Source organism: Mobula birostris, chromosome 18 (assembly GCF_030028105.1).
Source record: "Mobula birostris isolate sMobBir1 chromosome 18, sMobBir1.hap1, whole genome shotgun sequence".
Lineage (NCBI taxonomy): Eukaryota > Metazoa > Chordata > Chondrichthyes > Myliobatiformes > Myliobatidae > Mobula > Mobula birostris.
Genome location: NC_092387.1, coordinates 42,912,705 through 42,939,072, shown reverse-complemented (window position 1 = coordinate 42,939,072; position 26,368 = coordinate 42,912,705). Strand labels below are relative to the sequence as shown.

The 26,368-nt window shown below is 41.4% G+C and overlaps 1 protein-coding gene across 1 annotated transcript in view; it reads right to left on the bottom strand.

Moving 5' to 3' along the window:
• LOC140211882 (glutamate receptor ionotropic, delta-1-like) overlaps positions 1-26,368 on the bottom strand; it is a 993,352-nt gene that overhangs the window by 55,466 nt on the left and 911,518 nt on the right. Inside the window, exons 9-12 of the mRNA XM_072282070.1 lie at positions 21,001-21,102; positions 19,228-19,425; positions 12,443-12,773; positions 5,967-6,105 (exon numbers count right to left, since the gene is read on the bottom strand). Of these exons, the coding sequence (XP_072138171.1) occupies positions 5,967-6,105; positions 12,443-12,773; positions 19,228-19,425; positions 21,001-21,102 (770 nt within the window). The remainder of the gene's footprint in view (positions 1-5,966; positions 6,106-12,442; positions 12,774-19,227; positions 19,426-21,000; positions 21,103-26,368) is intronic.

The following is a 26,368-nucleotide window of genomic DNA, read 5'->3' as shown; positions in this document are numbered from 1 at the left end:
AGAGTACTTGGTCTTTTTCCTCTCATAAGCTTCTTCGACACCATCTTCCCATGGTACTGTCAATTCCACAACATATGCCAGCTTGGCCGTTGTGGACCACAGGACCATGTCTGGTTGGAGTGTTGTAGCTGCAATGTCTGGGGGAAACACAAGCTTTTTTTCCAAGTTCATGTCCATTTTCCAATCCCGAGCAACCTGCAGAATGCTTACATCTTTTGATGTTATATGGTGCTCTGGAGGTTGGCTTGCTGGTACAAATCGTGTGATGTGGACATTTCCTGCTGATGTTTGCGGGAGAGCATTTGCGGTGATTCGCCTCTGTTCCAAGATTGATGCCAACCGTCTGAGAACTTGGTTATACCGCCAAGTGTACCACCCCTGGTTAACACTGATTTCTTGGCTCGTCGTTTACATTGCTGTAAGATGTCTGAAAAGCAAATGTGAGCGACTGGCACATTCCTAGTGTAGAAGTAAGCCCAGCTGGACATACTCACTGCAGTTACAACACGAGCTCTGGACTGAAGGACCACATTCTAGGGTCCTGCCACCACAGGGAGACTGGTCTCTCAATCACATCATGGGTGTATTGTTTTAGGGAAAAACATGAATGTCACTAATACAATGAGTCAGTGACATTCATGTGCTACAACGAAGGCTGAGAAAAGGCATGTATATGTACATTATGAATAAAGTATATTTTTGAAATGAAAAAAATAATAAATCTGAAGTCTGTAATTGGTTGTCTGACGTCTATGAGTGTGGGAATCTGGGGACAATGAATGGAGGTCCAGAGGCTTCCTGTCCTGGGGTTGGAAACCTGATTTTGTGTGTGTATGTGGGATGGGAAAGGGGCTTGTTTTACAGTTGTTGTCTTGTTTTGTTTCGGTGTTGCTTGTGTTGTTCTGCAGGACATCGTGGACATGGTGTGTTGGTGCTGGAATGTGTGGCGATACTTGTGGTCTAGCCCCAGCACAAGCTGGGGAACGCTGGTTGTTAACACAAACAATGCACTTCACTGTATGCTTCGATGTACATGTGACAAATGAATCACAATTTTAATCTAATATCAAGTCAGCGTGTGTTCCATGGGGTCAAATACAAGAGATGCATGGTATCAAATCTAGGGACCTGTATCTACAGCCAACTGCTTTCATGGAGCTGTTTCAGGGCAGTGAACAGGAAGGAGAAAAGAAGAAGGTAATGGTATGGGCTATCAAACTGACATTCACCTTCTACTTTTCTTGAAGTTCAGACTGCAACATTCTGTGCTGGGGAATCATTAGTTATTTTGCTGAAGGCTTAATTAAGTCTAACAGACCAAACCTAGCATGGGATTTGCGCCACTCACCAACCACCCGTGTGCATGGGGCCACATGACCATTGATGTCACTTCCTGACTAACATGGAAACTACTGGCAACAGTTCTCAGCCCATGGTGGGATGTGTCTTCAGACTCAATTTCCACACAGAGAAAAGATACAGCTGACCAATGTCATCAGAGAGTCCATGCCAATCATCTGAGAGGAAGTGAAATTATAAGGTTATTTCCTGACTCTAGTCTGATATTTTGGGAATTTGGGCAAAAAATGATTTGGGGAAAGTAGGAACACCATGTAAGTTATTATGACTATGAAAATGTGTGACATGACTATTCCATTGAGCCTATATCAATTTCTCAAAGGAGAAATTTTCTAAAGGAGAACAATTTTTTCCTTGTGCTCATTGACACACACTCAAAATGAACTAAAGTTGGACATGTACTCATATGACATGGAAAATACCATTGAAGAGTTGAGACTGATCTTTGTTATGCATGGAATCCTGGTTTAACTTAGTGTCTGACCACAAGTTACTTTGCACTTGAGAGTTCCTGCATAGGATTTCCTTCCAATGGGTCATTAGGGAGATCTGGATGAGTTTTAAAAGAAGCCTGGAAGAAGCAAATGTTCTAAGATTGAATAATTGATCAACATACTTAAGTTAGGTAAAACTTCATGAGTGGGTTTATTCCGGTGGAGTTGTTAATGCATCATTGTCTTCACACCTGATTGAGTTTGGTATGCTTGAACTCAGAGAGGAGAGCTAAAAAAGGCAGCAGCTGAAGCAAAAGGTAATGTTTCGAGGAAAAAATGAAACCTCAGCTCAGTGATCAAGAATGAAACTCAGGAACAGAATCTGATGAAGTCGACCAAATCAGTAGTCTGAGAAGGTAATTAGTTCATATCAGAAATTATGTCAGAAATATCCATTTAGATGAAGTAGAGACAGCGAGTACGTGCCTGAGGACAATGAAGCAAAGCATGATGGTGAACCTATTCCTGACATCAATATAGTTAAATACAATTAGAAAGTCACAGAAGCCCGTTGAGTCAAACTGTGAGGTTGGATGGTCCTCAGATACAGGAATGGGATCAGTACACAAGAAAGTAGATCAGACTGACTCTAAAATCCATTGGACCATCAGAGGCTGTGTATGCTGGGCAAAAGTTAAATAAATAAGCTGTCTGATTGGAGGACAGATTGAAATCCATGAGCACCTTAATACTATTTGGCCCATCAAGTCTGCACCATTATTCCATCATGGTTGATTATTTTTCAACCCCATTCTCCCATTTTGTTCCTACAATCCTTAACCCTTTCTTTGCTGTTAGAAGATACATCCTTGGCCAAAGCTTCTGTATCCTGTCTCTTACTTAAGTAGAAATTAGCAGCACTCCAACAGTATCTGTTTCACTTGACAATGCATCATAACATCCTCCAAGTATTTTCTATAGCTCAATAAGACTGCCTCTCATACTTCCAAATTCCAACTAATATTGGAATAACCCACTCAACTTTTCTCACAAGGAAGCCCTCTCAACCCGGCAATCTGCCCAGTAAAGCCTCTGCTCCATTCCATTTAAGACAAACATAACCTTCTTTGGGCAAGGAAACAAGGACTTCTATAGAACATTGAAAGTAGAGCACTGAACAGTACAGCAAAGTTATGGGCCTTCAGCCCAAATGTCCGTGCCAAATATGATGACAAATTAAAATAATCCTTTCTGGCTGTACATAGTCCACATTCCTCCATTCCTTATGTATTGGTGTGTCCATCTAAGAGCCTATTAAACACTTTCATTGTATCTGCCTCCACTTCCACTTTTGGCACCACATTCCAGGTACCTATCACTCTATGTGCAAAATTTGTCGTCCACAACTCCTTTAGACTTTCCCCTCTCTCCTTAAAACTATGCCCTTTAGTATTTGACATGTCTATTCTAGAAAATGATTCTGTCTACTCTGTCAATGCCTCTCATAACTTTATATAACATCTCTTTAAAGCTAATAGTCTCTGTATCCTGGTAAATCTCCTCTACATTCTCTCCAAATCCTCCCCATCCTTGCTGTAATGGGGAAACTAGAACCGTACTCAATACTCCAAGTGTACCTAACCAAAGTTTTACATACATATCAGCAACTGAGTTTAATAACCAACCCTCCTTCCTCAGGAGGAAAGACACCATATAACCATATAACAATTACAGCACGGAAACAGGCCACTCGGCCCTTTTAGTCCGTGCTGAACTCCATAGAACCATAGAACCATAGAAACTACAGCACAGAAACAGGCCCTTTGGCCCTTCTTGGCTGTGCTGAACCATTTTCTGCCTAGTCCCACTGACCTGCACACGGACCATATCCCTCCATACACCTCCCATCCATGTATCTGTCCAATTTATTCTTAAATGTTAAAAAAGAACCCACATTTACCACCTCGTCTGGCAGCTCATTCCATCTCCCACCACTCTCTGTGTGAAGAAGCCCCCCCTAATGTTCCCTTTAAACTTTTCCCCCCTCACCCTTAACCCATGTCCTCTGGTTTTTTTCGCCCCTTGCCTCAGTGGAAAAAGCCTGCTTGCATTCACTCTATCTATACCCATCATAACTTTATATACCTCTATCAAATCTCCCCTCATTCTTCTACGCTCCAGGGAATAAAGTCCTAACCTATTCAACCTTTCTCTATAACTGAGTTTCTCAAGTCCCGGCTACATCCTTGTAAACCTTCTCTGCACTCTTTCAACCTTATTTATATCCTTCCTGTAATTTGGTGACCAAAACTGAACACAATACTCCAGATTCGGCCTCACCAATGTCTTATACAACCTCATCATAACATTCCAGCTCTTATACTCAATACTTCGATTAATAAAGGCCAATGTACCAAAAGCTCTCTTTACGACCCTACCTACCTGTGACGACACTTTTAGGGAATTTTGTATCTGTATTCCCAGATCCCTCCGTTCCACTGCACTCCTCAGTGTCTTACCATTAACCCTGTATGTTCTACGTTGGTTTGTCCTTCCAATGTGCAATACCTCACACTTGTCAGTATTAAACTCCATCTGCCATTTTTCAGCCCATTTTTCCAGCTGGTCCAAGTCCCTCTGCAGGCTCTGAAAACCTTCCTCACTGTCTACTACACCTCCAAACTTTGTATCATCAGCAAACTTGCTGATCCAATTTACCACATTATCATCCAGAGCATTGATATAGATGACAAATAACAATGGACCCAGCACTGATCCCTGTGGCACAGCACTAGTCACAGGTCTCCACTCTGAGAAGCAATTCTCTACTACTCCCTTTCACCACTGATTCCATTTGAGCTCTCATTCCTGGTGACACGGCTTGAGCAGGGAACCAGTGTATGCAAGGTTGAAGTAAAAAGAATTTTGCAATACAGAGAAGTTAAGAGTTAGGTTGGGGGGGGGGGGCAGAGGCTACCTATCAGCGCATCCAAGACAGTACTGAATGACTAGGCTGCAACAGCCCGGTAACATATTCCAACATACTAACTTTTCATCACTCAGTAAGAAGTTGAGAAACAGTAAAGCTGCTTCCACAGAAGGTAGAAATGTATGAATTATTTATCTGTTACAAAAGACCCCGGATGTAATGTTCCATAGACAGGTAGTTTATCACAAAACTAGAGGTTATTTCTTTGCAGTAAAGTGCTTTCCCCATCTTTTAAATGTCACAGCATCTGGAATGTAGAAGGGTTATTTGAGTGAGTTAGACCACATTGTGCATTCCCAAAGGCATAATATATCACATTCCAATAGCCTGCCAGAATAGACATCTCCCTGGCATGCCAGTAAATCAGGTGACTATTGTGCACTCAATTCTGACATTGGTAAGTTTATCCATGATTCATAGAATCTGGAACCAGATTTGAATTCAATGAAAAGGTTCTCTGAGATATTGCCTCCATATGTTGAAAAAAGAATTTTGCCACAACTGGAGGGCTTGAGGTACGGGGAGAGTTTGGCTAGTCTAGGTCTTGATTTCTTGGAACAAATGTTAAAATCAGGAGAGGCATACGGAAGTCTTTTCCCCAGGGCAGGGTTAAGGTGAAAGGGGAAAGATTTAGAAGGGACCTGAGAGGCAACATTCTCTCACTGGATCTGCCAAAGTGTCTGTATCCATGCTGTTTTGCGTTATGCCTTTCACTGGCTCAACTCTTTCTACTCCAGGTCTTAGTGCCCTGGGGAGGCTGGTCCTTTCTCCTACCAGTCGGAGAAGAGAAACGATGTTTAACATTTTCAAACCTTACATGTGCCGCAGATCTTTTTCAAGGTCTTTCTGGGAGCAAACGTTGTTAACATATTTGAATGAGAAAGTAGTTTTGATTCGAGCCAGTTACAAAGAGAGGGGTGCAGTTAAAAATCTAAATCCTGAATGGTGGTCATTTGCTGAAGATGGCGATCACTGATGATGGGTAAACAACAAGGCTGCAGATGTTAAACCCGAGACTGCAATAATCTTACTTTACTAATAGGTCAGATTAATTAACATGCATTAAACACTGTAAAGTGAAAGCACAGCTTCCACTGTGTCAGATGAGCAAGACAGTTCTTGAAATGGAAATAATGCAACACTTTGTCCCTTCCTGTCTCAAAGTTTCCGCTGACATCACTTACTGGATGGAGTTATCCATTCTGGATACGGTCAGGAATGCAGCCAGATTGGCAGTGTATGAAGAACACACGATGAGAGTGAAGAGCCACCAGCTGCCCATCACAATCCGCATGGCAAATGAGTTCATGGGCGAATCTCCACCTGCAACCAAAACATTAATTGAAGCCCAACATCACAGGAACATGTCAAAAAGAAGTGAATGGGATGCATGGTCTTTCGAGCCAGCCCCCTTATTCAATAAAATCCTGGTCGATTCCAGCAATTTACCATTTAAACACATTATTCCTTGATTCTCTCAGCATCTAAAAACCCGCTAATACCAGCCTCAAATACAGATAATAATGGAACATCCCCACTCAGCCCGTGGTAGAAAATTCCAAAGGATTTAAACCTCTCAGTAAAGAAATGTCTTCTCATCTTGACCTTTATTACTTTCTTATTTTTTCCCACACTATATTCAGCTGCTGATCTTACTTACAACTTCCAGCCTCTATATTATCCCCACAGGTCACTTTCATACCTACCTCCTACCATCATCGGAGGAGGCATCACACCCTCCTCAGCTGGTTCATTAGTCTGACTGAGGACCTGGTACCATTCTTTGTGGCGCTCCTGTAGTAACAGCATGCACCTCTGATAAAAGAGGTTTATTCCCACTCTCCAAGTTTATCTTTTAATTAATTTTCTACTTATACACTGCATTTCCCCCAACTCTGTGAGCCCTTCTTTTATGTAACACATTTCCATGAAAAATCTTCAAAAGTGCCCTATGAAAATCTGCATCTTCTGCTTCTCCTCCTTATTGGCCCTGTCAGCTACATCCTCACATAGCTGCTCTATCTGGCAAAGTTGATTCCATTCATAAAACCACGTTGACTCTCAATAATCCGACTATGATTTGATAACCCTCCTGTTACAACAGCTCATGAATTCCAGCATTTTGCTACCAGCCACTGTCAGGCAAGCTTGTCTACAGTCCCTACCACACTCAAATAACAATTTTATAATGCCTGCTCCAGTGGAGTTAGAATGTCCCAAAGCAGAGATGATGATCACTTATGTATTCATTACTTCCAGTGCCACCTGATTTAAAACTTGAAGTGCAGGTTAATTTTGGTTTATGGGCTTTATAAGCTTTTAATCCATTAATTTTATATATATTTTTATTTTCTCTTTAGAGATTTCACTTACCTTAAGGTTTCATGTGGTCATTAGATGTTAAGTTCATCATTATTTCTACTATTATAAGGATTACGTATGTTTTAGACTGCTAAGCAACTGTGGGGAATAACAGGGATTTAAAGAAATATTTATGTATTAATTTTACTTCTGCAGAATTTCTGATTCACTTTAATATCTCTCTCACTAACTCCCTTTTAAGCATGTTCTATAACTGTTGAAATGTGACCTTTCTTTGCATGATTGCTGTTGGAAAGGAGATGCATTGGTCAGTGACATTCATGAAATAGATTAATAACTTCATCACTGATATACTGCTGCTCGGAAGGAAAATAATCAAAATTCATCCTTTGCCTGCGGTTGTTCGAATCAACATACATAATTGATGTGTGCCAGTACTGGGCAGTATTGTGCTGTGCCTAGTAGCTTGCAAGTCACGTGTTCCAGCTGTGTGTTTATAATGTGCAAAGGTTGTGTGCTCTAGCAACACTGCATAGTCCTGGGTTCATCAGTAGCTCACTATTGTGCGAACCAACATATCTTAACACTATTATGTTGCATCTTACACACTAGTTTTGTGTTCCAGTACTGTACAGTAGCAGCTTGCTCCTGTATGATGTATCGGCATTGTGATCCAGCAATGTGAACAAGTACTGTATCCTAGCCGTGTTTACTAGTATATTATACTCCAACCGCACACACTGTTAAGCGAACAGCAATGGACAGCTGAATTATGCTCCAATATGATGCACTAACAGTATTTATCTTGCACCAACCATCTGTGCTACTACAATATAATGTTCCCATGTTGTATGACTCCATGTCTTGTTGACAATTTTATAAGATTAATAGGAATACCGTATATCCACTATTTCTAGAGCAAGTTGTTTTAGAGAGTTTGAAGCAGTTTGAACCAGTATACGAAGGGTGATTGATCAGTTCGTGGCCTAAGGTGGGAGGAGTCAATTTTAGAAAACCTAGCACATTTATTTTTCAACATAGTCCCCTCTTACAGGTACACATTTAGTCCAGTGGTCGTGGAGCATACGGATCTTAAGTGTCCACAGCAGGGGTGATTGATAAGTTCGTGGCCTATGCTAGAAGGAGATGAGTTATTAACTTCAAACTTTCTGCATTTTCACTCAAGTAGTTGAACTGCACAGGCATGTAACAAGAGCTGTATAACTCATCTCCTTCTACCCAAGGCCATGAACTTATCAATCACTCCTGCTGTGGACCACCTGGAGGTCCAAGACGCTCTCGTTACATGCACGTGCAGTTCAACTCTTTGAGTGATAATGCAGAAAGTTTGAAGTTAATAACTCATCTCCTTCTACCTTGGGCCACAAGCTTATCAATCACCCCTGCTGTGGACACTTTCTGGAGGTCCAAGATCCGTATGCTCCACGACTGCTGTTAAACTCTATCCCTCAACTTATAAAAACTAACACCCCATAAGTTTTCTTAACTACCCTATCTACCTGTGAGGCAACTTTCAGGAATTTGTGGACATGTATCCCCAGATCCCTCTGCTCCTCCACACTACCACGTATCCTGCCAGTTACTTTGTACTCTGCCTTGAAGTTTGTTCTTCCAAAGTGTACCACCTCACACTTCTCCGGGTTAAACTCCATCTGCCACTTCTCAGCCCACTTCTGCATCCTATCAATGCCTCTCTGCAATCTTCGACAATCCTCTACATTATCTACAACACCACCAATCTTTGTGTCATCTGCAAACTTGCCAACCCACCCTTCTAACCCCACATCCAAGTCGTTAATAAAAATCACGAAAAGTAGAGGTCCCAGAACCGATCCTTGTGGGACACCACTAGTCACAACCCTCCAATCTGAATGTACTCCCTCCACCACGACCCTCTGCCTTCTGCAGGCAAGTCAGTTCTGAATCCACCTGGCCAAACTTCCCTGGATCCCATGCCTTCTGACTTTCTGAATAAGCCTACCATGTGGACCCTTGTCAAATGCCTTACTAAAATCCACATAGATCACATCCACTGCACTACCCTCATCTATATGCCTGGTCACCTCCTCAAAGAACTCTATCAGGCTTGTTAGACACAATCTGCCCTTCAGAAAGCCATGCTGACTGTCCCTGATCAGACCATGATTCTCTAAATGCCTAAAGATCCTATCTCTAAGAATCTTTTCCAACAGCTTTCCCACCACAGATGTAAGCCTCACTAGTCTATAATTACCCGGACTATCCCTACTACCTTTTTTGAACAAGGGGACAACATTCACCTCCCTCCAATCTTCCAGTACCATTCCCATAGACAACGAGGACGTAAAGATCCTAGCCAGAGGCTCAGCAATCTCTTCCCTCACCTCGTGGAGCAGTCTGGGGAATATTCCGTCAGGCCCCGGGGACTTATCTGTCCTAATGTATTTTAACAACTCCAACACTTCCTCTCCCTTAATACCAACATGCTCTAGAACATCAACCTTACTCATATTGTCCTCAGCGTCGTTCCCTCTCATTGGTGAATACAGAAGAGAAGTATTCATTGAGGACCTTGCTCTCTTCCACAGCCTCCAGGCACATCTTCCCACCTTTATCTCTAATCGGTCCTACCTTCACTCCTGTCATCCTTTTGTTCTTCACATAATTGAAGAATGCCTTGGGATTTTCCTTTACCCTACCTGTCAAGGCCTTCACATGCCCCCTTCTTGCTCTCCTCCACCCCTTCTTAAGCTCCTTTCTTGCTACCCTATATTTCTCAATAGACCCATCTGATCCTTGTTTCCTAAACCTCATGTATGCTGCCTTCTTCCACCTGACTAGGTTTTCCACCTCACTTGTCACCCATGGTTCCTTCACCCTACCATTCTTTATCTTCCTCACTGGGACAAATTTATCCCTAACATCCTGCAAGAGATCCCTAAACATCGACCACATGTCCATAGTACATTTCCCTGCAAAAACATCATCCCAATTCACACCTGCAAGTTCTAGCCTTATAGTCTCATAATATGCCCTTCCCCAATTAAAAATTTTCCTGTCCTTTCTGATTCTATCCTTTTCCATGATAATGCTAAAGGCCAGGGAGCGGTGGTCACTGTCCCCCAGATGCTCACCCACTGAGACATCTGTGACCTGACCTGACAATAGCATACATAACTATCACACTCTTACAGTACGTACACTATAATGTGTCTGCAGTTTGCTGCCGTGCTGCACACCTGCAGTTATTCTATTACACTTTAATTAATTGTGGAACTTGGAGAACTATCATTAAACTGAGAGATTATGCAATGAAAATTAGATGCAGATTCAATTCTTCTGAATAACTTAGATATAATTCTTCTCCTCCGTGAAAACATTAGCTACTGTACATTCACAATACACAAATTAAATACATTAGTAACATTATCACTAATTTACATCTACCAATTAAGATAATTACAAAATAGACTTATTCTACAACTTAAAAATCTAGCAGATCTGTCTTTGCAAAAATGACTTCTATAATGTTAATAAAATGCAAGAATGTAAAGTGGTGTTGGATTGTTTATGTTACTGCCTTGGGATTGTGAATTTAAACGGTTCTCAGTACTTCAACAAAGAGTAATTGAAAAACCTAGAATTCATTCCATTGCAGACTAGCTTTGTGCCTACAATTAAATATAGATTGCGAAGAAAAAAAAGTTTGGTAAAATGCACTGGTAGCACAGGGGTTGCAGGAGAAGGTCCTGATACTCATGAAAATGTTTTTTGGTGACTTGAATTAGATGTTTCATTACTATTTCTAAGGGAAGAGTCCATAAGACCGGGGTACGCTGCCTTACATAACAAGAAATGAGGATGATCATAACTATTCACTTCACACCAGAAGCCAAGAGAGGAGACCATTCAGCCCTGCACCTGAATGTGCTATCCGAGAGACAACTTGTGTTTGGTTCCACGGCAACCCAACCCACCCCACCCACTCTCTTGTGAGCTGCACATCCTCTAGTGTCTGCCCAATTACTGATAGAGGCACTCTTTCTGGGAGAGCATTTCAGATCTCAGCAACTTTCTCAGTGGAAAGAGCGTTTCCTCAACTCCTTTCTAACCCTTTGGTCAATGATTTTAAATATCTGCTACTTGCCAGAGGGAGCAGCTTTCCTCTATTTGAAATCAAAACCCCCTCAAAACATTCATCAATAGAGGCTTCAGAAGTCAACCTCACAGGCCTGGTATAAATCAGCAGCACAATAGAAACATTTAAGTGGACTCTTAGTAATTAGCATCCCACTGCACCATCTCTATCTACTGTATGTGAATTCCAGTAAAGTGCAAAGGCCAATGTTAAAGAGTGTGAGCTGGGTTTTCTCTGGCATAGAGTTTCTTAATGTTGCTTCAGACAGCACGGAGCCGCTTTGTGCCTCTGTATTTGGCTCTTTAGCTTCACTCTGCCCACTGGGGGAGCTCAGCGGGTAGGGCCAGTCTTCACGTTCTCAGGGCACGGCTCTCAAATCTCAAAATAAAAAGTGTTTTGTACTGTTTGAAAAGTCGTAAATAAAAGATCTGCTTTGTGTGAGCAAGATTCAAAAATAACGGTTTCAAATTCATACCATGTATTCTCCATAAATTAATCAAGACTCGAGAGTGGAGGCTGCAGAATATTTGCTGCCCCAGGAAACCTCTGTATTGCTTGGTAACCAGCCCGATATGAATACTGCGCTCTGCAATGGCCTCCTGCCAACATTGGTGCTTGCCACTTAATACTGATGTCACGAGGAACAGGAGATTACTTGGATTACATACAGGAGGACAATTCTCAGCCCTGAAACACACACAAACTTCGTTGTTCGAAATATCCTTCTGCATCATCTGATATGTCTTCACTGTGAAGGTCTTTGCTCAATTTCAAGGTCTAGGCATGGATCTTCATTAAGGTATTCTCCAAGTTGGTCATGGAATATCTGTACTACTTATGTTAAATTAATGAAGCCATGTTGCTCCATCATAGTCAATCAAAATCAAATTTCTTTAAAAACATTTTCCTCTCCATGTTCCTATGCATTAGAACACAAGAACTGGATGAAAGCATTTTGCCCCTCCAACCTGTAAGATCCGGACTGCTCTTCATTCTGTTCCTGCAAAATTTATTATATGTGCTGCATATGCCTAAAAACTCAAAGGTAGGGGAGTTGCATAGATTCCCACTTGCCTTCCTTCCTTCTGGGCTCCTCCCTCTTGCACATATCCTGCCATTCTTAATTCTTCATTGCGCACACAACCTGGCCATTCATGCTCCATTCTCCATTCAAAGTGTGACCAGAAATATAATCGTTACCTTGCTGAACAAATGCTCCATAGACGAGCCAAATGGCAGTGTGCAGAGTGCTGGAGGTGGAGGGAGGATTCTGAGGGTGGGTTGGAGTCTGTGTTCGGACCAGCTGCACCCGATTGAGCACAAAGATCAGGACCCCCACCAGTGGGATGGCAGCGGCAATGCAGGCCCACACTGCAAGGTCAAAGGGAGCAAACACTGAGAAGATGTTAATTTTTTCTTCCGGCTTTTTCAGGAGGATTCCAATTGAATAATCCATATAGCGCTTGCTGAAGTCCACAACGCTCTCTCTCTCAGGGGTGATGGTTATTGCTGACACTGCTATGTCTGCTTTCTGTGAAGGAAAGGATAGGCAAAAATTAGCATCTTACTCTCAGGACTTAAGCAACAGAGACCCACGTATCCCAATTAGGCTTGGTGACCTGCACTGGCATTCAAATAGCCATTGTAGTTTGGTTCCTTAACTCTACTTGCCTTTTTTGCTATATATCCCTAATATACTCTCTCTTCCAGAGCATTTATTTCTATTCTTGACACCCACTGGTGAGCTACCTATTTAGATAATTTATCTACTGTCTGCTCCTACATTATCCTAATTCTCTACATCAGAATATTTCTCAGAAAGAGCTGGCTTGATCAAGTTCATTGATGTATTGGATTTCTGTAAGAAAAGCCTTTCCTTTGTTACCTTATCAACCTACTCATCTGACAACTTTTTACACTTCATATTAAATAGCAGACAGAATCATTTACCTCACATCTGAAGTTTGCAGTTCAAACTCCACTCTTGCGTTTTACCACATAATCTGGGTGGCAATATTGTGGCAAGCTCTGGACGGTTGACATTTCACCTTATAATAATGATTGAATGAGTACCTACTCTCTTCACTATTTTCCTTTTAAGTTAATAGAAGTATAATTCCAAACCTGGTTTGCAATTTGATTTCGAGTAATTGCAAAGCAGTAATCTCATTAATGTTTTCATGTGTTATTAACCTTTAGGTGACTGAGACACATGAAGGAATAATAGTCGTTCCTGAAGATTCAGATGTAGATTTATTTATTACACGTACATTGAAACACACAGTGAAATGTGTCACGTGTGTTAATGACCCCTACACCTAGGGATGTTCTGGGGGCCAGTCCGCAAGTGTTGCCACACAACCTGGTGCCAACATTGCAAACTAAAAATGCTCAGCAGGACAACATGGAACACAACAAGCAACAAATGAACAACAACAAAACAAACCCCTCTCCTCCCTCCCACCCGCCTACACAAATGGGCAGTCCTACAACTCCAGGGCATGTCTCCAGGTCTTCAGCTATGGGGCTTCAACTTCTGGATTTCTGATTGAATTTTGGATTTTAATCTTCATTATCGACCCCCAGACTAACTGATGACGGGACCTTGAACTCCAGTCTCAACCTCTGGGCACGTCGACTGATTGACCCTCATGCCTCCTTATGTAGCATCCTCATCTGATCCCAGGACTGACCTACTTGTTGACATTCCAACATTCACGGATGTCCTTTGTCACCCATTCATGTCACTAGCCTTCATGCATGGAGTGGAAGCCTGGACTCCAGATGTCCTTTGTCCTCATGTCCACATTGAAGACCTTCAAGTGCGAATGTGTGGCAGTGGCCTGACACCTTATCTGACCATTTGGCTGTCCTCTTTCTACCCGCATACAGGCAGAGGCTAAAGAGCAAGACTCCAGAGATAAGGACAACAAAGTGGTGTTGCGGCTATGGGATTTGCTTCGAGTCGGTGGACTGGGCCATGCTCAAGGACTCATCAGAGGATCTGAATGAATATGCCACAGTTGTCATGGACCTTATAAAATCAGTTGTAGATGAGTGTGTCCCCACAAAATCATTCAGAGTCTTCCATAACCCGAAGCCCTTGATGGAACAAGAGATCTGCAATCTGCTGAGGGCCAGATCAGTGGTGTTCAGGTCTAGTGACAAGAGGTCCAGAGATGACCATCAGGAATCCATCTCACATGCAAAGTCGCAATTTTTGACCAAAATTGAATCATTAAAGGATGCTTCATAACAATGGCAGGGCTTGCTATCACCTCCTACAAAGTGAAACCAAGCAACAAAGGTGACAACGAGGTTTCGCTCCCAGATGAGATCAATGCCTTTTATGCTCATTTTGACCACCAAAACATGGAGGCACATTCATGACTCCTACAGCCCATAATGACCCTGTGATTTCAATCTCTGAGAATGACTTAAGCGAATCCTTCAGGAGGGTGAACCCACGGAAAGCATCTAGTCCAGACAGAACACCTAGCCGAGTTGTAAAGACCTGTGCTTATCAATTGGCTGGAGTGTTCACAGACATCTTTATCCTCCCGCTTCAGCAGTCTGAGATAAAGAGCTGCTTCACATAGGCTTCAATTATCCAGTGTCTAAGGAGAACATGGCAACCTGCCTTAATGACTATCGTCCAGTAGCATTTACATCTACTATGGTGAAGTGCTTTGAGGAGATGGTGATGAAACACATCAACTCCTGCTTGAAAATAACTTAGATCCAGTACAATTTGCATACGGTCACAATAAATCAACACCATATACCATTTTATTGGCTCTCCACCCAGCCCTGGACAGAGAAGATGTATGCATCAGGGTGTTCTTGATCGACTACATTCCCTCAAAACTAATCAAAAAGCTCCATGAACTAGGCAGACCTCGGTTAGTTTGGAATAGCAAAAAAATCTCCTCCACAATTACCATTAGCACAGATGCACCACAAGGCTGTGTGTTCAGCCCCCTGCTCTACTCACTTTATATTTATGACTGTGAGGCTAAGCACAGCTCCAATGCCATATTCAAGTTTGCTAATGACACCACTGTCGTTTGAGAATCGGGGGGGGGGGGGAGGGGGAGGGGAATGAATTACCATATAGGGGAGAGATGGAAAATCTGGCTGAGTGGTGCCACAACAATAACCTCTCACTCAATGTCAGCAAGATCAAGGTAATGATTATAGACTTCAGGAGGAGGAAGCTGGAGGTCCATGAGCTAGCCCTTATTGGGGAGATCAGAGGTGGAGAGGGGCAGCAATTTCAAATCCCTTAGTATGATCATTTCAGAGGATCTGATTTGGGTCTAGCACCTAAGTACCATTACAAAGAAAACACGGCAGTGACTCTACTTTCTTAGAAGATTGTAAGGATTTAGCATGTCTTCTAAAATTTTATCAAGCTTCTATAGATGAGCAGTGGAGAGTATATTGATTGGTTGCATCACAGTCTGATATGGAAACATCAATGGCCTTGAGCAGGAAAGCTTACAACAAATTAATGGATACAGCCTAGTCCATCATGGGTAAAGCCCTCCCAACTATTGAGCAGATCTACATGGAGTGCCGTCACAGGAAAGCAGCGTCCATCATCAATGGCACACAGTATCCAGGCCATGCTAACTTCTCACTTCTGCCATCAAGAAGGAAGTACAGGAGCTTCAGGACCCACACTACCAGGTTCCGAAACAGTTATTACCCCTCGACCGTCTTGAACCAGTGGGGATAACTTCACTCAACTTCAGTCATTGCAACACTGAACTGATCCCACAACCTATGGACTGACTTTCAAGGACTCTTCATCTCATGTTCTTGATATTTATTTATTATTCTTTTTCTTCTTGTATTTGTGTAGTTTGTTGCCTTTTGCACATTTTTTTGTTTGTCGTGTTATGTGTTGTCTTTAATTGATTCTGTTGTGCTTCTTTGGGTTTACTGCAAATGCCTGCAAGAAAATGAATCTCAGGATTTTATATGGTGATACGTATGTACTTCGATATTAAATTTACTTTGAAGGTTTTGAACTCCTCTGTACCCCTGAGCCTAAACCATATTCTGACATCTAACTCCCCCACATTACTGTCCATAAACCCTAACCTGACCCCTAACTTGCCCCCCTGTCCCCAAAACCATATCCATGAATTTAAAAAACAACAGTGTCTGAGCCACAATCTCGATGGAGACCGCAGCTCGGCACTATCTTGACCCACTGCTCCTGGATCACTTCCTTGAACAGGTTCCATGAATAGTCTGGTACATTCATTGACCTACTCTAATTATCCTGATAGTCTGTGAAACTGACCTCTAAACCTAGAGCTTTTTCCATCAAGGAAAGGAAAAGGAAAAACATCCTCTGTGAAGAGGATTCTGAGAATAAGGGAATGACTGGAATAGACGCTAATGATAGTGCCAGTGAAAGAAGCAAATGAAATTTCAATAAGACTGTCTGTCATATAAAAACATGCAATTAAAAGAATTAGACTAAATAAATAGATGCAAGGAAGGGATATAAAACCAGTCATTTTAATAAAGTGATTGGAATGCATTCCAGTTTTGTAGCTGTGAATTAAACATCACCTGAGACTATTAGTGAGATTATGGCTTTTCAGTCACATAATGAAACCATAAATCCTCTTTGAAATTATACTTTTGTCACCTTAAAACTGGAAATTGTAAAAAAAAATGGCCCATTGTGCTGGGCCAAAATTCACCCCCTAGTTTTCAGTTCCATCCATGCTCTCACATCTTCCCTCCCTCTTCAATCCTACAAACCCTTTGTTTTCTGATTTCCTGAATGACTGGGTTCTGGATTATGGGGACACAAGACAACAGACTGTAGATGCTAGAATCTGGAGGAACTTAGTGGGTCAGGCAGCATCTATGGAGAGAAATGTATAGTCGATGTTCTTGGTCGAAACACTTCATCTGGACTGAAGGTACTGTCTGGATTATCCTCAACAGTAATTACAACATCGTTGGTAGCCATGACTTCAGTTGCCAAGGTGCTAAGATGGTTAATTCTCTTGTTAATATCTTACTTTCTGAAATATCTATAATACCATTCCTTGACCAAGATTATCATTGTGAATCCTGATATTTCTTCATGTGGTTCAAAGTTGTTGCATCTGATAATACTCTGCAAAATGCCTTAGGGCATTTTCTTACATTAAAATTACTGATAAATTGAGGCTATTGTAATGATCAGGATTATCTACATAGTTTTATTCCATGACTCCATCATGAGAAGGATTTGTCATAGATGCATTTCATTCCTTTTAGTTCATACTTCGCAATGTGTTCTCAGTTGCCTGAAATATTCTCCTTTGTAAGAGACTCATTTGATTGGTTCATTAACTAAGACATCAGAAGCTCCAGAGAGCTGATGATTAGAGGCTGGCCATGAATATAAACAACTTGGTTTCAAGTAATTTGATGAAGAAAATCTTGTTATAATAGACTGTAGCCTTTGATTTAAGCTGTGAGACAGTAGTGTATGAATGCCTAACATGTTAATATGAAAGCTTTCCTCCTGCTCATTTAAGAGTAATTATTTAGTGATAATTAATCAACACACAAATTTTGGAGTGACATATGACAGTTGCCATGGTGATTCCAGTTTCTCACGTCCAGGTTTGGTCACCATACGTCCTGCAGGGCAACATCAATTTCCCTGTCAACAGGGAAGCTTTTCACTAATAATCTTTCTGTATCTTTACTGCTTGAGGTAAGGATCCTGACTACTCTATCTGAATAGAATGGAATTCTTGGACCATATCAGTTCTTGGGTTACTGGAAGATAACAGTAGGTATTCTGTCAACATTCTATGTCTGAAGTTATCAGTAATACAATGCACAGGAGAGAGGAACAAAGGGAGATGCAAATACGTTTTCAAAGAAAGCGAGGAAAAATACATGAAAATTTGTAAACAATGCTAAAGGCCATTGTTTTTCTTAATTGAAAACCATTGCCTGGTTTCTTTGACATTGACCTTTATATTGATAAATACTAACAGAAATGGCCCATACTTTCTATCCCTGCTAATTCTTTAGTAGGAAAGAGGTGTTAGAAAGCTTTCATGTTGTGGGCTGAAAGGCCTTTCTCTGTGCTGGACTGTTCTATGTTCTAGAAATAGTCCCAGCACCTGATCCTCATGAGTCAAGGCCTCCCAGAGTCTTCTCCCATGATTCCATATTGTTAGATATAACTTTTTTTTCTTCCAATCACTAAATGTCTACAAATCACTGAGACAGAGATTACTGTTCTACTATAAATTATTTATCTTTTACACTAAATGTACATCAGTCCTTTTTGAGAAGGTCTGCACCACAAGGTGTTCTCTGGTTAATTACGTGTAAAGAAAATGTCTAACTCTCCTAGGATTTCTATATGCCTGATTCAGATCCTTTGTTTACTGTCTCAGTCAAGACCATGCAAGGCTGAAGGATAGAACTGCCTTCTTCTATATTGTGTGAAGGCAATTCTGTCCTTCACATGGACAAACATAGATATCACCTGGTATGTAGGATGGCCACAGACAAATATCCATTTTTGCTCTTTCTGCTCTTCTAATAACATACGACAGAAGATCTAATAGAATGTTCTTATCTGAGGGTCAGTACTTTAGGCAGCAGCATTTCCTTGTTATTGGGCTTCTAGCTGTGTAGAACATTCTCAGTAATGCCACTCTAATAGTGTAGTTCTTCTACGTTTAGTACTACTCTGACAGTGCAAGGCTTTCAACAGTAAAGCACTGTTAAACATTGTAGCATTCCACCTGCATTGCCTCTGTGCAGTCCCTTTTCAACCTTCTCTATCCAGTCATTCAGTACTCCATCAGCAGTCCCAGTCCAGATCATCTTCTCAAATCAGCAAGGAAAACCTATGGTTCTCCATCAGATTCATTAACCAAAATGATAATGAACAACATCATTCTATTATTAAATTTGAGTTGAGTTAATAAAGGAGTGCTCACCTTGTTAATGAGTTCTCCGATCATTCCATTCCAGGAGCCATTAGGAAGTTGACTACCATATTTATGGTCTGTGGCTTGATAGATCTCATACTTAAATCCAAGATTCTTAGCGAGAGCATCCAGGACATCAATGGAAAACCCTTTGTAGCGCTTTGGTTGTCCCAGGATGTTTTCAGCAACCATGACAAAGGGTTCCTCCTGTGGATACACAGAGACAAATGCAAACAACACACACGCACACACACACACACGCACACGCACACACACACACACACACACACACGGGGTTGAGGAGCATTCAGGCAACACTAAATATTAACACCTTCAAATTAGGGAAGAGCTACATCAAGGTCACAACCTACCAATTGATGATGCTTCATTAGAAACATCCTTTCAAAAAAAGAAGCAGAGAGGTGTAATTACCCTCACAGCATGAATCAGGCCAATACTGAAATACTTTATTTACATGATGTTTATGCCTTAATATTTTAATTAGATTATACTTGGAAAACGTGTTGTGCCAATGAGTTAATATCCTTTGAGGTGTAAAGAGAATCTCCATTGGTGAGGGTGAATATTAATATAATCTAAAATGAAAAATTGTTGGAAATACCCAGGGCAGGTTGCATCTGTGGGAAGAGAGAATTGATGCTTTAGGGTGAAGACCCTTCAACTTCTCCCACAGATGCAAAGCAACCTGCTGAGTATTTCTAGCAACATGTTTTGTTTTATTTTAGATTTCCAACATCTGCTATTTTTTCAATTTTCATGAATATTAATATCCTGTGTTTCCTTCTTTGTTGACATAAATCGATTCCCAAAATAGTTTTGAAGAATTACTGCAGGAAGGAACAGATAAAAGCAAGTCAAGAATGTCTTTCCCCTCTATAGTTCACTCAGAAATATCCCAATATGATAAACCTAACGGAAACCTTATCAACACTGACTGATATAAGTCAAGAACTGACACTTCTATTAATCTCCTCACGGGAAGCAGTGTGCACTGAGAACCAGCAAATTAAAGATAACAAAGGAAGCTAAGGAGGTTTTTTAACAGGCCTTTAAAGGCCACAGGATGGAGGTGGAGGTGGGTTTAGTGGAGAAGAGTGGAATCAAAAGATCAATATGAAGGAAAAGGAAATGAGGCAAACTGACATTGCAAAGAGGAGACACAAGAGACAGCAGGTGCAGGAACATGAAGCAACACACAAAGGAGGAACTCAGGGGTCCAGGTGGCATCCAGGTGGGAAATAGACAGCTGACATTTTGAATCGTGACCTTTTATGCTATCAACGTGGAGCAACCTATGTTCCAAACCTATCCTGGCACTATTCTCCAACATTTTCTCTGCTGTATTGCCAAACGTACTGGTGCTGCTTCCTGCTCTTGTGCAGAGGCTGTCATTTTCATCGGATTCACTATTTTTTATTACTGCAGATGAAGAGCTTAAACTTGAAATGTCAAGTGTCCATTTCCCTCCTGACACTCAGATTTCCACTGGTGCTTTTGTACTAACATTGCAAAGAACTGAGGTAAATAGAGTAGTGGAAAGGACTGAGAGAGGAGACTTATCAGGTCACTGGAACTTGAAAAGAACATGAGCAATGGGGATGATGAATTGAAGCAAAGGGAGTGATGGGAATAATGGGAGTGATGGAATGTTGTGCCTCACTGTTGGGTAGGATTGATGGGAGTGACAGATTCTGTGAGATGTGGACCTGGCTTGGAATTCTCTCAGCTGTTCACCACACTAATATGGAGGTGGCTGTTTACCAGAATGGTGACTACTTTCAGGACGACTCCTTGCATGTCATTTTCCAAGCGTCGCTCCTGGAGACTCCCATTCAGACCCATCACTGGATCCCATACTGCCAGCTGTGGAGGAGATCAATAAATGATTCAGTACCAATTTTCTGAGAGCAAGGCAGTGCAGAAATGTCAAATCATTTATAAGATCCTCTTGTACCAGATTTGCTTCAGTAAGACAAGTGAATGATTGACACAGACCCTCAGTAAAGATTGTGAGTCTAAGCTGCGTCAGACTCAAATCCATCAGCACCATTGATTCTCAGTGCAAACTCAAAGCAAGGAACCACACAGAGTAAGATGCTTCATAACTTGATTGACACATGACCCAATATATTTCCAACATCTATAGACCCTATTATTCTTCAGTTGTGATCTGCCAGCTGAATAGAAATAGTTATATAAAGCATTGTTATTAAAGGAAAAATCTTGAATTTCTATAGGTTCTTTTGTTACTTCAAGATACCACAAACTGTGTATGTGGACTCTAATACTCTCACATAAAAAATATGATAACAAACATTTCTTTTAACGATTTTCATTATGTTAATGAATTATACAATCTAAAAGTTGAGAATATTAGTTTAGAAAATATTTTTTCAACCTTCTAATTTACAGTTTATGAGAAGTCTTTGGAGTGAGCCAGCTTAATGCCATTGAAATTGCTATACATGATTGGTCTTGAGCTGAACCCTGATGGAAGTTGGCAGGTTTATGCCTTTCAGGTAGTTAGTGCCTTGTGAGCTGGTTTAATGTTAGTAGCATGCACACTTGTTTCCTTACCAGCCACATGGACATGCTCACTAGACTGGTAGAATGAGTATCTCATGTTAAACCCTGATAATACCCTATCCCACCACATACGCATCATTTCTGTACATAAACCCTTGCATTCTCAACTTCGGAGGGAGGAGAAGATGGCGCGACACAGCACGCGCAGCCGTTCCGAATGATATCGTATCTGTAAAGTAGGATGCTGTACACAATCCTGATTTGATAGAGGCAGACGTGAAGAAACACGGAGGAACATCTGGAGAAACTTCTGAAATGTCTGCTTTGCTGCCGCTGCTACTGTGCGATCGAGAATCTCTGGAGGGGAAGGCCCCAAATCCTCGGCTTTGCCTATTGCCTGTTGCCGGGGCCGGGGCCGGGGTCGAAGTGCTCGGCAGAGATGGTGCTTGGTGCTCAGTGTCGGAGAGCTGGTCGGAGGCTCGGAGTTTTCGGACGGACTCTGGGTCGGATTGTGGTCGGAGGCTTCTGGGATGCTGCATCAGCAAGTTTGCGACGCTGGAGGTTTACCGTCTGCGTGAGATGATGGAACTTTCGAGAGACTTTGAGATTTTTACTGTGCCCATGGTCTGTTCTTATCAAATTACGGTACTGCTTTGCACTGTTGTAACTATATGTCATAATTATGTGGTTTTGTCAGTTTTTCAGTTTTGGTTTGTCATGTGTTTCTGTGATATCATTCTGGAAAAACATTGTATCATTTCTTAGTGCATGCATTACTAAATGACAATAAAAGAGGACTGCATGTCCTCATAATCTAATCTAATCTAATAATCTAATCTAATCTACTGTTCTATTCTCCTATGTGGTCACTCCCTCAGGTTTAATAGGACAGTGCAAAAATTTGCAGTATTTATGTTTCTGACCTTCAATTGAGACTCACATCTGCACCACGAGATTATCTTGCTCCACCTGTCTCATTGAGAATTTTCTTCCCCACTCATTCATAAACTCATCTACTGGAAATGACTCAGCCATATCTATAGCACTTCCAGATCACTGTTCCATTGCACCTGTGCATAGAGTCTATAATCTGTTACCTAGCTTGTGGTAAACTCTGCTGATTATTCCCTAACCCACGACACATTCACCATGTCAGTGCTCAATGACCTATGCTGGTACCTGGAGCAGGTCTTCAATTTAGACATGCTATTTATGGGTTTCTGGTTATGTAATGCCCTGGTTAAGAATTCTACTGAATGTGGCAGGTGCTCTCATACAGTCTGTGGGGCCATCTTGTGAGTAAAGGGACATACTCCCGACTACCCCAGTATGAGTTCCAATATTATGTAATGGGCCCTTTTGTTTTTTTTTTCTTTTTCTGTAACTATTTGTTAAAGTTGAAAATTTAGTAAGTATACTTCACTATCTTATGCTGGTGTACGATCTGTCATTTCTGGTCCAGAGTATGGCAGTATTTACACAGCAGTCACTCAAATCGAGGTTCCTTTAATTGGAGCGTCACGACGTTTCTGTTTGGTCAAACCCCAAATCATACTGACGCTGGATGTCGGTTGTTTATGAAAGGTGGCCTCCACACCGTTGAGTCACGTTGCTGTTAGCAGAGTTAGCTAATAAGCCAAGTTTGTATGCAAGCCCCGGTGAGAGGGTTTTTGATTAATGTTATCAGCTTGTAACTCAGTGTCTCTGTACCTTTATCCAGGCATACAATCACTGTGCTTTCCCTTCCCACACTCACCCTTATTCCTTTGTGCTTTTGTCCACAGTGCCTTCAGCCAACAAAGACTCACTCTTGCAAATTCACTCTCAAATTTCTTTGCCATTGTAGTTCTCTCTTCCAAGTTATATAACGTAATTATGTGACTATATAAAGTGATGATGTCAGTATGAAGTAAGTACTGTGCATTTGAAGGATGCTGTCGGTCTATAAACTGCCTATTTCATATTTTAGTGAAATTACTGCATGAATGCTAGGATGAGACACAAATACATTTTATACCACAAAAATCTTCTTTCACGGAGATTCATGAAAATAATGTATACAATCACATTATGAAACTCCTACCTTTTAGAATACTCTTGTAGCACTTGAAGCCCTTCCAGTGTTGTCTACAAGTATAACCCTTCCTCAGTTTTCTCTGCTTAAAACCCATCTCTTCTACTGTTATTAGACACCTCTTAATATTTCTACTTCGAACTGCATCGTCTCTGATTATTCTTCACTGAAATCCATTAGGAAGTCAAAGTTGAGTAGTACTCCAATAATCTTGCATCCTTAGTGGTGGTGGTGCTGGAAGAACAGACTTTCTGGACTATTGAATGTTACTCCATACTAATATCCAAACACGTTCATTTCACTTTTTTAATGTTACACAATGGAGTTAGAGTTATAAAAGAATATTATGCGGAAACAGACCCTTCAGCTCAATTCAATCATGTTTGCCCCATATTCCTCTAAACGTCACCTATCCATATACTTATCCAAACAGTATAATGCATTCCCAGTATGCGGAAAATATACAAGCACTCCAGACTGTGGATGGAAACCTGCTCACATTCATGATCCTGGTTTTCTAGACCAAGCCTAGCTCCAGTTGTATACCTGGTCCACAGTCAGGACCCCAGCCCTGGCTGCATTCTAGATCACTGACTGTGGCCGCATATCCCCATCTGTATTTTGGACCCACTTATCCCTTCTGGAATAATGAATGCTTCAGATGCCAGGTGCTGTAATGAGCTCTTCCGGCCTGTGCGGGGAGCTGGAGAGCATTGTGCGCCATGGTTTTTAGAGCACCAGAATTGGTCAGTTGCTGATTCAGGAGAATTGCTAATTGTTTTGATTTCCTTGTGTTTTTCTTGAATGACTCGCTCTTTGTAATGCTGTCTCCTGGTGCTGTATTTAAACTTGTTGAGTTTATTTTGATAGCCTTGGGGATTCTGTGTTACTTGCATTATTTAAGTGGACACTTAATTAGCAATTATCACGGGGTCTTAGGCTACGTCCACATTAGACTGAATAAATCCATAACCAAAGCTTTTTCTCTTTGTTTTGACCCTCTGTCCACACTGAAACGGCATTTTCCTCCCCCAAAAATGGAGCTTTTCCAAAACGCTCTCCAGAGTGTGTAAATCTGAAACCGCTGGTTGGGCATTTTCTTGTGTACGGGGTAACCGGCTAATTTTAAAAATGCTGTCATGATGTACCGGAAGAAATGGTGGCGGCAGTGCGGCATTTCATTGTTTTCTTGAACACAACCTCCAACACCACAACAATATCTGACAATAGATGTGTAACAGCCTAATATAACACTGTATGGAAATACAAGATAACACTGATGCAGACATGTTTTATACATTTAACAAGGTGTTTTATTTATATATTGCTTGTGTAAACATTCAATAGATGCAATTGTCACAGCTTCCAAAATGTCATTTTTAAGTAGTAGCTTATGTTTGGCATAGGCGTGAAAATGTTAAGGCCAAAAAAGGAAAATTGTAAGTTTCATTTTTACTCAGGTAAAAATAAAATCACTTTTGCCCAGTAACTCGTTTTATTGCACATGTTAAATACAGCAAAATAATACACAAAGACATGGCAAAAGTTAAGGCAAACAAATGAGGTAACAGCAAATTTCACTTTTGCCCAGTAACAAGTCTTATTGCATTTAGTTGTAGCTGTCGTCCCTTTCATCGGTGAAGAGATTATGGCTGTAGAGAATGTTTCCAGGGTGATCCCTCTGTGGGAGTGGGGAAGATGTTGGTGGGGCCACCCGGGTGTCTGTGTGTCCATATGTGTAGCTATTGTAGTGGCTGTGAGGCTGGTATTGTGGCAGTGAAAAGTACTGGGGGAGGGGGGAGCCATCATATTCCTCATCATTGCAAATCCCTCTGCAACAGAGTTAGTCAGTTTTTCAATGTTCGTCCTCAGCCGGGTCATACTGTCTGTGAACATCATGTCGGTTGCCTCCATATGCTCCAGTATTTGTTTTTTTTAGTTTTAAGTCCTCCTGCACGGGAGCCAACAGCTGTCCGACGTTTGGCAATTTCCTTTCAAGTTTTCTAGTCTGTAACTGGACAAATGCTCACCAAGTATACCGTTTCCTCTTCGCTTATTTTCTGTCGACATGTCCTGCATGTGCCCAGTAGGAGGAGATTCGCCTAAATACCTGTTTTAATGTGGACGGAGGTATTTTCAAAAACGCCTGGTGTGGACGCCTATCGTTTTTATGTGAAACCAGTGTTTTCAAAATTATCCGGTCTAGTGTGGATGTAGCCTTAGCTTTGAGAACGCTATGCCTTAGTTTTGAGAATGCAGTGTCACTTGGCTGAGCCACCGATATTCTGTTGGAATCCTTATGAATAAACCTGGGTTACTGCACTTGGGTTATGACATTGCCAGCACTCATTGTGACAGAACAACCCTGCCAAGTAATGGACCCAGCAGAAGTTGAACCGTAACATTTTGACATCAGTCAGGTTTAGGTGAGAATGCCATCTATTCTCAAGTCCAAGTCTACATTACAAGTGTCTCTAATTTATGTTCTAAGTTTCTCAAGACAACGTTCCAACTGCCTCTTGTCTACAT